The following is a 14,127-nucleotide window of genomic DNA, read 5'->3' as shown; positions in this document are numbered from 1 at the left end:
GAAATCAGGATACATGCATTAAATATTTAAATATGCCAAATACTTATTCACTGATTAACACTTAAAGTAGAATATAATTTAAAAATCCAGATAAGTAAATGCACACATGTATGGCAAAGATATAATTTATTTTTTTCAAATATGGTAATAGCTTTTAAAAAGGAATAGTTTTTTGCATTTTGGAAAAAATAAGTGATAAATATTAGGAATAAGAAAACACTCTACCCCTTTCTCAAAGTTTTAATGACTTGCAGACTAGGAAGCAAAGACTTAAACTCATCAATAAATTAATGCATAGAAACAGTTAATTTCAGCATAAGAGAAAATTTATTATAATTATTAATTGCCTAAGAAGAAATATAGAAACACACAGTTAATTAGTCTAAAGTATAATAATGACACCTGTGGTTTCTTCCAAGATGAAGTTAATAAAAAATATTTCCATGATAAAAAAGAAGAAAAGGAAGGGTTTATTTTTATCTCGTATACTGCCTTCCCAGCTTTATAATCATTGTTGTGCAATGATGATGCAAATCAAAGCAAGCTCACAAATGACCATTGTCCAATGAAACCTGGAAATGGGAAATACACATACGCATTTGGGAAGTTCTCTGCTGTTTTGTTGTGCCGGTGAGGTGACATTGAGCTCCAGGCTTGGCATTTCTTTCCCGAGAGAGTGAAAGAAGCTGTACCACGGTAAGTCACCCCATTGCCCTGATAGCACTCCTCAGTAACTTCAGCCTGCTCAGGCACATCAACAGCTGTAGTGAATAACAGAAACCAATCTCTTGCATCTTGATACTGTGACATTTATACTTGAGCAGAGAAAGACAACAGAAAACAACAAGCCAGAGTATTTCATTGACCACCACAGCATCCTCTCTGTAACTGAATCCTTCTCAGACAGTAGATCAAAAGGAAGATTTCAAAAGATGTTTGCAAAAATTTCATGATATGCTAGATTAAAAGCACTTGTACTTAATTTTACTGTCACACATGGGTATTTATTTCAGATAACAAGCCAAATAGTTAACATATGGATCAAATTTTTTTCAGGATGGGGGCTGTCTGTGTCTTTGCCATACACCTATGTGTGGAACAAGAATACCTTGTATAAGGAGAGTTCTCTTTTCATTGTTTTCTATGGAGTCTTGGTTCAATGCTCCTAAATTATCTTGCATTTTGCTACAGATTCAGTTTTTAAGGAACTGGCATGTAAAGCTAACTAACTTTTCCATGGCGCATTTAAAAATATTTCAGTGGAGGTAACCACCACTGGGCAAAGTGAAAAGACTTCTTTTACTGCAATATTTCCTGATCTGAGTCAGGAAACCCTTACTTAAAACCTTTTGCACATAGCCACCAGACTGAACACCCCAGCCTGGGCTCCACATCAGACCCAGGAGTTCAACTAGACATGGCAATGCCAACAGTGACAGTAACAATGCAACTGAGCAGAGTCACAAAAGATTTTTCAAAATAAACCACGATGACCCTTCATTTCCACTTGTCTCCTGTTCTTACCAGGGTCCTCTGGCTTGGTACTATCACAGGAGGGGATGTTGCAATATTCCCACCGGGCACTTGTGTTGGTGGTGTAACACCACGGCATCTTCTCACCATCGGGATTTCTGCAGTAGTTTTCATCTAGGCTCCTAAAACAGAAAACTTGACTGATAAAAGTCTCTCATGGAAATCTATTAAAGGTTATGAACAAATGGAGAATCTCTTGCTGCCTAGTTTACTGATGTATTTACTGATGCCATCTGTTACATGAATAATTGTAATTCGCTGGTGTTTTGGATGTACTAAACCAGATACCTGCATGACTGATGGATGAATTAAGAGACTGTAATTACTTTGAGGTCAAGAGTAGCACAGCAGAAAGAATCTAGGGTGAAGGAGCCTAGCCCCAAGCAAATATCATAACTGTACCGTTCTTAGTCCATATGGTTTCATCTGAGCAACCATACAGTAAAAGGATGAAATGAAGAGGGAAAAAGTCAGTCAAGAAGAGCTTGAAAGTTGGAAGAGAAGACAACTGTATTCAAGAACAAAGAAGTCAATAAAAAGAAATGTATGAAAAAATTGAAAATATGAGATCCAGCAGGTGATAAATGCTGGTGTAACTGAAGAACTTTGCAAAGTTCTTCAAGAACTTTGATCAAGAAAACTGAAGTAATTTTGAGACTTGGTCTTTCTCATGGACACTGAATAACAGAGGAGTTTCACTTACTGGCAGGGATAGTTTTCAGGAGTGCGAGCATGTCTGTGGGGAGACTGAGAGCTCCAGTGCTGACAGGTATTTCCTGATTCAGTAACAGATATTGTGCCTCGATAATCTTCTCCTCTTCCTGAGAGACACTGGCGTCCTGGTGCAGGAGGTGGTGGGGGTGTTGCTGTTACAGAAAAGGAACTGAAATTAATCAGTGCCTTCTATACATAGTAAAAAACTAAATCAACAAACCACTCTGATCTTTAGAATTAGGTGGGCTTTTTAGATTTCTTTGCAGTTAAGTTCTAAATATCAAAATATGTGAAAAGTCTGAAAGGCAGAGAATAGATCTAATGATACCTTTCTTAACTTTTTCTTTCTCCCATTTTGAGTTCTTCACAAGCAATCAGGCTGCCTGAAGGGTATTTGCATCTGCCCCTTTACAGCAGCCAGGATACAACACAGGATACAAAAGTCAGGATATGAAAATGCCAGCAGCCTCATCAGAACAGAGCTGGAAAGTGAGCAAGTGGTAATACTGTGAAGAAAACTGGGGTGAAAGTGTCTGGCCCATCAGTAATACAGACAGGTGCACATGCAAAATAGACATACTCTGACTGGTGAGAGACAGCAAGGATGAGGTCTACAGAGAAATTCCAAGGAAAAGTATAATGGCAAGGACAGGTCTTTAGGGGAAAAGAAAACTGGAAAGGCGGAGAATTGATCTGGAAGAGCAAAACAAAAGCCAAAGTATTTTCAGGAAGAGTGAAACTTCTTGGTATCAAAAGAGGAACATCAGAAGAAACACCAGAAATGCTTGGTCATAGGAAAACACATCAAGGAAGGGAGATGTGCTCCAGACAAAACCATTAGAAATGCCTATGACAGAAACATCTAGCCTCAATAAAGCTGTCAGTGGTTCACTATAAAGTGATTTTTTTCTTTGAGGTAAAATTCAGCGGTCTTTTATGCTTTTCTTTATATTTGGGACCTCTTCTGTTTGTTCTAGATCCTCACACCACTCTGACAGGAAGAAGCCTGGAAGCCAGACTCACTGCAACGAGGAATGTCACAATATTCCCAGCGTTTAGTTGGACTGGTAGTGAAACACCAGGGCCGAGGTTCTCCATCAGGATTACGACAATAATTATTCTTCAGATCCTTCTCTGGAAAACTGAACCAGAAGATAAGATTTTTAAGTTTTAATATATGCTACTAATAGCTGTAACAATTATCCTGTCTGGTGTAGGGTGGTCTTCAGCCCACCACTGACGATAAAGAGACCATCACAGAACCTGACTCACTTTTCTGGGAGGTATCCATGAGAGTGAGGTTGCTGGGAGTCCCAGCGCTGGCACTCAAGTCCAGATTCTGTTGTTGCAACTACTCCATGGTAGTTTTCTCCACTGCAGTGCATGCACTCTACTGTAGGAACAAGGCAGAATAAGGACAAGAGAGACAGAAGTCCCCAGTGAACTGGTCCAGAAACATTCCCACTCGTCTCACACAAAGCACAAGAGCCTGATCAGAGCACAAGGCTGAAGTACAGTCATTTTTTTGGCAAAGTAAAAGCTTATTTTCCTTGGTAAGATGACTTTAAGTAGTTGATTACATGTGTAGTATTCCATTAAAAGAAACCCCAGACCAACATTACAGACTACAGGCTTTAAAATAGATAAATTGAATCTATTAAGATATAATTTAAAATCTGTTCTTTGCTACTGTCACATTTTACTGAGTTTTGCACTAGCAAATGTAATTTGGTTCAATTTTAATTTTAGGATATGAATACACCCATGTGCCTTTTTTTATCTAGGGGAAAAAAAGACACTGTATAGCTGTTTTCAGGGTCTTTTGATATCTTCCTTGTTAATGTTGAAAATGTTTTGGAAAGTTTTGTGTTGAACTAAATTCAAGTTTGAAACAAATGCTCAATTGAAAATAAAAATGTCTGAATAACTTCACATTCTTGAACACATATTGCAAAAATTGGAAAGAAGTCAGTATGTGTATCCTGACCTTCACACTCAGGGATGTTACAGTAGTCAAATCTGGTATCAGGATCTGTTGTGTAACACCAGGGTCCCCTTTCATCCTGATCAGGATTTCTGCAGTAGTTTTCCTCCAGCCCTGCTTTGGGATATTTTTCAGGTGTGTAACTGGAACAGAATTAAATGGGATTACAGAATAAGGAAAGTGTCCCAATTATTCAGCTGAGGACTCTAAAAATAAAATCTTTATCTGAGGACAATTTTGTAGATGTTGGTCTTTAGAGGGCCCCTAATAGTTACTGTGTGCCATTGCTGAAGCATTTGAAGTGCTACAATGATAGACTTCAGGGAATACAGTGTCTCTATGTCCAGCTATGCCCTTAATATTTGCATTTTCTTTAGCTATTGTTTTCCAGCAGTTATTGCTCCGACAGGGTACCATGTAGCATGTAGTGAACTGCTTCTGCTGGGATATTGTTCCCTGGGAGATGCAATGAGAATGTATTTGCTGAAATGTGAGAGTCCTCTGTAACCTGAATGCTATAGCTTCTGAATAGAAGGTTACTAAATAAACCCAGTTAGGTATTTTTTATTAAATACAAGAAATACTACCTTGTTAATTATGGATTCACTGATAAAATTATGCACCTCTATCTCATCTGCCACATGTTATACCTTTGGGCAAGAGAAGAAGTTCTTGCTCTGTTGAGATTACTGAAAAATTCTGATTTCAGCAGAACCAGATATTTCCCTGTCTAGTGTTTTGCTCATGTAAAGCTCTTAAAATTTAAATGCAACGGCCAAGGCTGACAGTATCTCTATTGTTCACGTAGCACCACTTACAGGTCTCTGAGTAACAACTCAGATTAGAGAATTGTCTTATTCTAGATAGGTATAGAAAAATATAAGGAGATTTCTAACACAAAATATTGCTTGCAAGACAAATTTGCACATATGTATGGCTTAACAAAATTTCAGAGAAACATAGAAACAGATATGAAAAGACTTACTTTGGTTTATGTGGGGCATTATCAGCCCACTTCTGGCACCTCACACCTTTCTGAGTTTTGGCTTCTGTTCCTCTGTAATCCACTCCTTTTCCCTCCTTGCATTCTAGAAGATAAACTGAAATGATATGTGCTTAATCAGTATCATGGCATATCCATTGGATTCTAACACACACATCTATTTTTATGCCAGCACACTTAAATATGTTTGATCATATTTTGACTTTCTTACATTATCAAGACTAGACATTTTACATTGTAAAAACCTTCTAGATAGCTGATGTCTAATTTGACTTAATTTGGGACTGAAAAATGTATGTGAAAGCAAAAGAAGTTCTACACCAGAATTCTGGAGAAATAAGTGTAACATAACCCAGTTATTTTGAGAACATGCCATGGTAGATTTAAATAATAAAATACACTCTAAACATTTAAACAGATACTATAACAAAATAGAAACACATTCTTTTTTTCTTACCTCCTATGAGATTATTATAGTTATGCACAGTAATTAAAATCAAATCTTTAAAGACAGTCACCTGAATTCAGCTGAAGACAAGACAGCTGCAGTTTAGGGATAGTCACTGTCAGGCAACGTGTCCTCTGGCTCAGAAAACCAAGTAGGAAACTCATTTACCATTTCCCTGGGGAAGCAATCTGTCTTTTTAGGTTGTGACCTGGTTTGTCTCAGTGTCTTTAAGTAGTGCCCAAACCGAATACTTGCAGAGACCGAGTTTTGCAACAGTTTTTCTCAGCATCCAAGTTATAACAAAGCTGACATACAAGCAGAAGATCAATAGAAATCTGGAGAAATAATGTCATTTTACACAGACCTGTCTTGCCTACAGTGAAAAGAACTAATATTTGTCAGCATATGATGCCAAAATATGGTTCAGCTTTTCTGAAGGCTGATGTTTTAGATCTGAATTTATAGATGCACCCTTAGGAAGGCTTTTATTTCAATGTATATATAGAGGCAAGTTTACTCTAGAAACTTTAGCTGGAAGCCATTTGGATCTCTCAAACAATTTTGCAATAAAATAACATTAAGCCCCTCAATCACTGAACATTGAATCAGTCAAGTGCTGACTCTTCTTGTTTGTGTAAACTTTTGACCGTTTATATAACCTTTAGGGCTTTTCCTTTCTGATGACAAACTACTAACTTTGATCCCCAAACTCAATCCGTGTCCCTTGGGTTAACTATTTCCAAACAGATATGTAGGTAACAATTCCCAAATGCAGCTTTAATTCTTGTTACTTTTACTGTAAGTCAGAGAAGATTAACTTTCTCTTTTATAGCACATACTATAGAAAAAATAACTCCTGAAATTGTCAGTTTTATAGTAATTGTCGTCCTTTTCATTGAACACAATGATAAATAGCAACTAGGCCTCATCAAGTAATTGCTTCAACTGAAAAAATTACTGCAAATACAAAAATTAGCAACACAGCCACCATATGAGACATACACAGTACGTTGTGTTTTTGATGTTTATGATACCAAGGTCCATCTTTTGGTTTCTGCAGACACAGGTGCAATTTTCAGAAATTTTATCAAACAACAGTTTTTCACACTTTTAGTGGTGTAGTTCTGTTATTTCAAGAAATTAAAACACATGTCTATGGCCCCAAAACATGTAGTAACAAATTCCCAGTGAGTATTGTAACACCAGGTTCTAACTTCAGTAAATCCAAGGGATGTCTCAAAAATAAACCAAAATTGCAATCTAGCTCCTAATCACAGTAAGAAAAACCAATATGATTATTTACGTATAACTTAGTCATTTGGTCTTTTAACTTTGTTACTTGCTAATTGATTCACTTAGTTTTCTTTCTAAATAAGAACTGCAGAAGATTTCTTAGTGTTACTTAACTGTGATGTATGGAAATTCCTGCCTGCTTCTGTGTATAATGAAAGAACTAATGTTCTAAACATTAAACTACCTACAGAAAAAATGCAGCTGGCCAAAGGCTTCAGAAAATATTAGGCTGAAAAGGACCCTCAGTTGTCTTTGGTCCATAGCCCCAGAAATAGCACATTCAGGTTCTAAGGTGAGTGAGACTACTCAGAGCTTTGTCCAGCCAATATCTGCAAGGGTGAAGGCTCCACAGCCTCTCTGGGAAATGTGACCCAGTACTTACACAGCAAAAATTATTTCCTTATATCCACAGCCATTTGGATGTTTGGCTGCAATACAGCTAAAGCTGTTGAACTACCATGTAAAATCTCTTTGCAGCTGCTATACACACAGCATTGTCTTATCCCACAGGGAAGGATAAGCCATCAAGGTCAACACAGAAGTAAAGATGAATTTCTCTGGAGCTCATGGGTATTTATTGTCAGGTTATTGAGATTCTTGCCTTTTGCTTAGAAACTGGCCCATCAAAACCACTTCATGATTTTCAGCAACTGAGAATCTGGTTCATTTTAACTTTTGATGCACCTTTCTTTATTGAAGGAGATCAACGTTTTGAGATAATATAGTTTCCAATTTCTGAATATTTTCAAATTAATTAGTACTTTTTTCAAAGTTAAAAATCAGCAAATGGTCAAACACAATGGTCATTAAGTCATTTAACACAAAACAGAAGTAATTCTGAATCACATCATCTCATATCTGAATGATCCCTAAGGAGATCTTTTCTCCCTTATGTATTACTAAAGTCAGGGAACAGCACAATGAAATTTATGTTGCATTAAAAATAAACCACATTCATTCTTCCCTGTATACAGCAAAAGCTCCATGCTGGATAATGTAATTCAAAAATAGTCTTAAAACCCAATTGTTTCCTTGCATCTGGCATAAGGTGATAATTTTTGAAACAGAATAAAAAATTGGATAGCTGCCATTCCTCAGGGACACACTTCCTATTTTCAGAAAGAATTAGAGACCATTTCTGTCAAATAATCCTCATCTACGATAAAATATTCATAAAACATGCACAAAAGAGGACCACAGAAATTCACCATGTCAATTAATTATGCCATAAAAATAATAGGATAAAAATGTCACCATAAAAATAAGAATAGAATAAAAATGTCACAAAATTAATTAACTGAAGAGTACAAACATCATACAACAACATACAAATACTATAAAAATAGGTAATTTTAATCTGAACCACAGTCCAATGGTACAAAAAAGATATAGACATACTTCTTTTCTCGTAAAGAACTGCATTTGCTCTTCTGAATATCATCGCTGTTTTGGTGTTCTCAGTCAATGTTAAACACTGTTGGTCTTTACTGGTGAATAAGAAGGCCCTGTTAAATTTAAGAGGAGAGAGCAATGTAAGAAACAATACTGAATATATGCTTATTTTCCTGACATTTTTGAGTATTCAGTTGTCATTTTACCAAACACTACAGTTCAGTGGTATTTAAGACTGAGAAATGTTTTCAAATCACTGAGTATTGCAGCTCACATTTTCAGTGGTGATTTTCACTTCTAAGTGTTCATATCAAACCTGGGTTGAAAGGGAGATACAAGAAGAAATTATAACAAGGGATTTATAACTTGCCAGAGGTTCAAGAGACCCTGTTGAAGGGGATATATACACAAGGCACCTTGACATTATTTCAAAAATATTAGTGGTCATTCAAGGTGTTAGACACTTAACAGTATGCAGCAGTTACCAAGGAGCACATAAAACACAGTCCAGGACCTTAAATTATCTTTTGGTAACTCTTTTGAGAGTAAGCACTTTATAAGTCACAGCCTTTTGTCTTTTCAGCAAGTGCCTAGGCTGTAAACTGCAAAACTGAAGCAGATGGTGTAGCCTCTAGAATAGCATCTAAGGAAACTTCTGACAGGCTAAATAATTCCTACAGCTGGCTCTTCTGAACCAAAAAAAAAGAGCAATAGCAGCATGGCATTCAGTGGGTAGATCCATACCAAGAAAGCTGTTACCACCAAGTAAGCCAATTAAGCTGTCAGTAATGTTAAGTTTGTAAGCAGGAAAGTAACTAAAGAGCACGGCCCAATCCACCTCTAAGGTGGGATAGTAAGCTTGAAGTATTGATCTGAACAAATTGCTCTGAAGCATTAATGGGAGGATGCTGCAGTGCTGGCCTGGTCTTAAGCTCTAACTAACATTTATCTTTCTTCCCTCAAATCCTTCCTGCCAGACAGCACCTGTTCTTGCTTGATTGTAATAGATCTCACGTAACTAATTAAGGAGGCATTAACCTGAAGTCCTTCCACTGCCAAGAGATGGCAGGCTTAGACCCCAGGGCAGAAGCTAAGGAATGATACTGTGTCTGAATATGCCTCAAAAGGGAACATTAATTCCCTGCAAACTCTAAATATATAATCTGAATATACAGACTTGCCTTCTCTGCCTTCCTCCCTACTCTCCTGAACCATGTGCTACTGCAGCTCTGCCCTCTTTGTGCTTTTCAGAGTGAAGCTGGATCAAAGGGAATTGCTGGTATTTCATATAGTCAGCAGACCCCTGTCATCCTTCAGGGTTACACCTTTTTAAAATAAGTCTTATTTTCTCTTTAGAGTTAAAACACAAAGTTACAAAACACATTTAAGAAGCCAGCACCAGTGTATCCCTGCCTTGAATAAAAGCATTAAGTAGAACCAAGTGCTTGAAACAGCACTGCAGGCAATCACCCTGCTGAATTCAAAAAAGCATGCTGCAGAAGTGGTAGACTGGGAGAGGAAACCCCTCTGCCCTGTATGTGTGGACTGCCTCCCACCACAGTAATGGACATCTCTCCTCACTGCCTCAGTTTCCTGCTATACTGCTGGAGCTCAATGGGCTGCAAGGCTTTGGCACAGGAGATCCAGAAGCCTCAGGCTCAGAGCAATAGGCTTCAGTGGGGCAGAAGCCTGAGCAAAGACCAACAATACAGGTTCATCAACACCTTTCATGCTTTCCAGCCCCTTGAGCCTGGTTAATGCAAGTGCAGGGAGAGGACTTGGCTGAAAGAAGGGTTTAGAATCATTAAGGTTTAGGTGGCCATCTCTTTCTCAAAGTAAATAGAAGTTACCTAAGTCCAAGTTCTAGTAAAATTCTGAATAATGGATTTATCTGCAATATAACCAATGCAATGAAAATAAGCAATGCTATTATTGCTGTCCTAAATTTCCAGGAAATTAATTATGACTCCTTGCTGCAGAAGGAGTGCAAGAGTCTTGATAAAACCATGTCAAGTTGGTTTACAGCATATCAAGCTGTGCATCAAGATATCGTAACATTTTCCAATAAAAATTCAACATAACTTTCTTAATTTCTCTATTTTTTGTATCTTCATCTATATGTCCATCTATATGCAGAACAGGCATTTCTGTTTCTGCACATTTTTGTTTTTCCAGCAAACCTCAAACTCCCACATAGTCATAAGGAAACCCTTGAAAGTTCAGACTGCGGATAAAAAAGACATATTGTTCCATCATCTGCAATGAAAAACATGTGGGAACCAGTGGAAATTACCTGCAAGGAAACTTTTCTTCATTTTCACATTTCTCTGCACATTCTTCATCACTATTTGCTCTATAAACTTGCTTCATTGGGTTGAGCAACCAAGCTCCCTCTGTTCTCACATAGCGGTCTAGGATGCTTCCTTGCACTAAAAGGAAAAAGAGAGGAGTGAAAATGGGAATGATGATTTGATTTATTTCAAACTCCCATGTTAAATTCTTTGTCATCTAGTCATGTGACATCATCATTTAACTACTGGAATAATTGGATTAATTGTGACAAAATATGGGTAAATCTAAAATGCCTTCCTGGTATGGCAAAAGGTAGCATCACTGAAAACACAGTGTAAGGCAGGACAGAAAAATGGCATGAACAGTGATAACACACACCTATGGGATAAAGTAATGGGAGCACAGAAGATGACCCACGGAGCAAAAAAAAAAGTGAGGTGTTTCAGAAAGAAAATATTGGCCATGCATACTTTGGACAAAGCAGAGAAATGGGGCTCAAGAAAGATGTGAAACAGTGTTTCTCCATTGCTGTCCATCCATCCACATGGAATGACTTGAGATTTATCAGTCGCCTCCTTTCAAAGGTTCCTACTCTTAAAAGAAACAAACCACCCTCAGTGACTGGGGTTGTCAGATGTTCAGTTTGTAATAACCCTGTACTGAACTTAATAATCAAGGCAGCAGTTGTTGCCTTCCATTGCAATGAATTAAACTGGTAAATAAATTCACCTAACAACCTCTGGGCTACAGCTGCCTGTCAAATATATAGGATACTAAAAAGTACAGCTATTTTTAATGGTAAACTCAAAAAGTGTTCCAGAACAGTCCTCCTTGTAAAGGACTTTGGCATTTAGTATTTTCCTGTTACACCTCTGCAATCTCAGAATGAGTGCATAGCACAGTGACTTTCATGACTTCCAGCTGCAGGGTCATGGAGTTGCACGAGTCCTGTGATTTTTACAGTTTCTTTATCAGTGGTGCATATGACTCTTCTGACAAACATTTGGCCCTGGGAGTTACCCGTTCTGTAGGGTTTCAACCCCAAACAGACACCCTGGCCCCTGGTCACTGCAGGACATCTCAGTCCTGCTCTGTGCTTTTGTGCCTGGCCTTACGTAATCGCTGAATAAAAGGCAGACAGGGGATGAACCAGACCATGACTGGAATCTCAGGAATAACAGCCATGCTGCAGAGAGGAACTTCCTCACTTTCTCTGACCCCTGTCTGTCTCAGCCATGGCCCAATGCCAGCAGAAGGGACAAAAAGACTCCTTGTCCCACTCAGACCCATGCCTGTGAGCAGGGGCTCCACTGGGTTGTTTAGTGATGTCTTTCGAGCTGAGAAGGGCAAAAGCCCCTCTCTTTCCTGAGTAATACTCTTTAGTCTGGAGCAGGCTCATAAGTGTCCTGCCATTAAATTCCTTCACCTGAGAGATAGCTCAGCCTGCAATTGGGTATTTTCTTAAAGATCATTTTGCATCTACAATTGAGGCTGGTAAAATAGGGAGAAAAGCCAACTTACGCTTCCTCACATTCAATTGCAAAAGCACAGAAGTTACTGCAAGGGTTTTTCTGCATTTAGACAAGGGAAGAGTTCATCCCTAAGGGTTGGCAGTTACTTTAACAGTATGCATGGAAGAAAAGGATAGCTGCTGGAAAACAAAAGAATAAGTGAAAAAGAGTCCAATGACATTTCCACTAGTTATTTCAAAACAAAAATATTGAGAAGAAATGAGTTTTGAGACAAAACATTAAACTAGGTTAAGACAATATCATAGAGATGCTGCAATGCTCTCCACAAGGAAAAGAAAAACAAGCAAAAAATTCCTATTATGGTACAGCTTCCATGCAAAGTTAATTCAGTTCTGTTTTGACATTTTGCAACAATGTTGTCATTATTAATACAACATTTGATTTTAGAAATATTGACAGGGTCATAATTGATTTGAGTCACAAAAAATATTTTTCCCCTTTTCTTTTATATTTACATGTCAGGGCATTATTGTAGGGAAAATAAAAAGGAAAATATGCAATCAATAAAAAAGCAGTAAATTTTCATGTTACCATTTTCCCTATATCTATTATGTTTTACAGTCTCAGAAAGATGTATTACTATCTTATTCAGAAATGCAAATATTTACTGCCATTTGATAAAGGATTTGCAAACAAGAGTATAGTATTTCAGATAAAAGCCCAAATTGTATATTTTTCTCCCTCATATAAAAGTCCTGCTTAAGTGAGGAAAGTATTTGATTTTACAGAGGCTGTTCTTTTGCAAAAACAAAGCTTAGAAACTAGAATTTAAACCATGATAAAAATTCTTAGCATTAAATAACAGATGTTTTTTACACTGGGGCATGTCTCTAATATTTCCAGCTGAAATCTACCCATGTATTTTCCTAACTGTTACTTTTTCTTATGTTTTAAAACTGCACATGTAAAATTTATTGTAGTGCATTGTATTATATTGCACGTTTAATTTACTGTATCTTTATATATGCATTAGCACACTTATAACTGTATTTTTTACTACAATAACAACATATTGTGTGGTTACACAGATGCCTGCAAGAAGCTGTGTGGTCTGAATCTCACAGTTCACTGGCGTTTAAGGTTTTCAGGACAGAGAATATGTATATATGAAACCATATAAATATATCTAAAGAGCCCAATTCAGTTCTTGTGTATCCCAAAATTTTTGTACCATCTTCCACAAACATATCTTTCTGTACCAAAAATATTCCAGAAACTAACAGTGATCAGATTTGGTCTCCCTGTCACATGGAATGAAAAATTCACTGTTATGAATGTGGTTATGAAAAAGACTGAAACTGCAGCGTGTAGAACAAGCTTTCCTTTCCTGTATGATTCTGTTTTGCACAAGCATTAATAAACTTTAAAGCAATCAGAATAAGGATCACAGTAGCTGGCAATAACATAGGGAAAAAAATTCCCAAACCTAAGTTAAAAGGCTGCTGAAACGAGAGGGAGCCATGCCTTTGTACAAGCCTTTGACAGGCTGCTTCCCAAGGGTGCCCCTGTCTCTGGCCATGGGAAACATTTGCTGGGAGCCATTAGCTGCCCATGCAGACACCAAGGCTGCTCCTTTTCTGGTGTGTCTATGGAACATAACCCAGGAGCAATGACAGCTCTCACTCTATTCAGCAGCAGCTCTTCCTGCCCAGCAAGCCCCAAATCCATCATCGTCCAGGGGAGTTGTGACACAGGGATTTGGGGACCTACCTTCATCACATGGAGCTTGCAAATGTCTGGCCCCAGTCTCACCTAGGCAAGCAGAAGGCAAAGGGCTCTTACCTGAGCTGAGAAAGAACAGAAGGAGAAAGGCAGCTTTGCTAATCCCCATTTTGGGCCAGCTTGGAGGGTGCTGGAAGTTGTGTGTGGCGGTGCTCAAAGTTTTATTGACTTGCACTGGAGTGAGGCAGCATCAAACAAACAAGGCAGGAGGATT

At 37.9% G+C, this 14,127-nt stretch overlaps 1 protein-coding gene across 2 annotated transcripts in view; it reads right to left on the bottom strand.

The window, feature by feature from the left end:
- Positions 1–14,127, bottom strand: part of LOC137470825 (plasminogen-like) — a 23,602-nt gene extending 9,475 nt beyond the window's left edge. The window contains exons 1-10 of one of the 2 annotated variants that reach the window (XM_068184548.1): positions 13,974–14,127; positions 10,661–10,796; positions 8,374–8,480; positions 5,217–5,331; positions 4,235–4,374; positions 3,520–3,640; positions 3,271–3,389; positions 2,237–2,399; positions 1,525–1,655; positions 596–761 (exon numbers count right to left, since the gene is read on the bottom strand). In XM_068184548.1, the coding sequence (XP_068040649.1) occupies positions 596–761; positions 1,525–1,655; positions 2,237–2,399; positions 3,271–3,389; positions 3,520–3,640; positions 4,235–4,374; positions 5,217–5,331; positions 8,374–8,480; positions 10,661–10,796; positions 13,974–14,022 (1,247 nt within the window). In that variant the 5' untranslated portion in view covers positions 14,023–14,127. The remainder of the gene's footprint in view (positions 1–595; positions 762–1,524; positions 1,656–2,236; positions 2,400–3,270; positions 3,390–3,519; positions 3,641–4,234; positions 4,375–5,216; positions 5,332–8,373; positions 8,481–10,660; positions 10,797–13,973) is intronic. The other variant, XM_068184550.1, reaches the window with a different exon arrangement.

This window comes from Anomalospiza imberbis, chromosome 3, assembly GCF_031753505.1.
Source record: "Anomalospiza imberbis isolate Cuckoo-Finch-1a 21T00152 chromosome 3, ASM3175350v1, whole genome shotgun sequence".
In the NCBI taxonomy this organism is placed as follows: domain Eukaryota; kingdom Metazoa; phylum Chordata; class Aves; order Passeriformes; family Viduidae; genus Anomalospiza; species Anomalospiza imberbis.
This window is presented reverse-complemented; position numbering and strand designations above follow the sequence as displayed.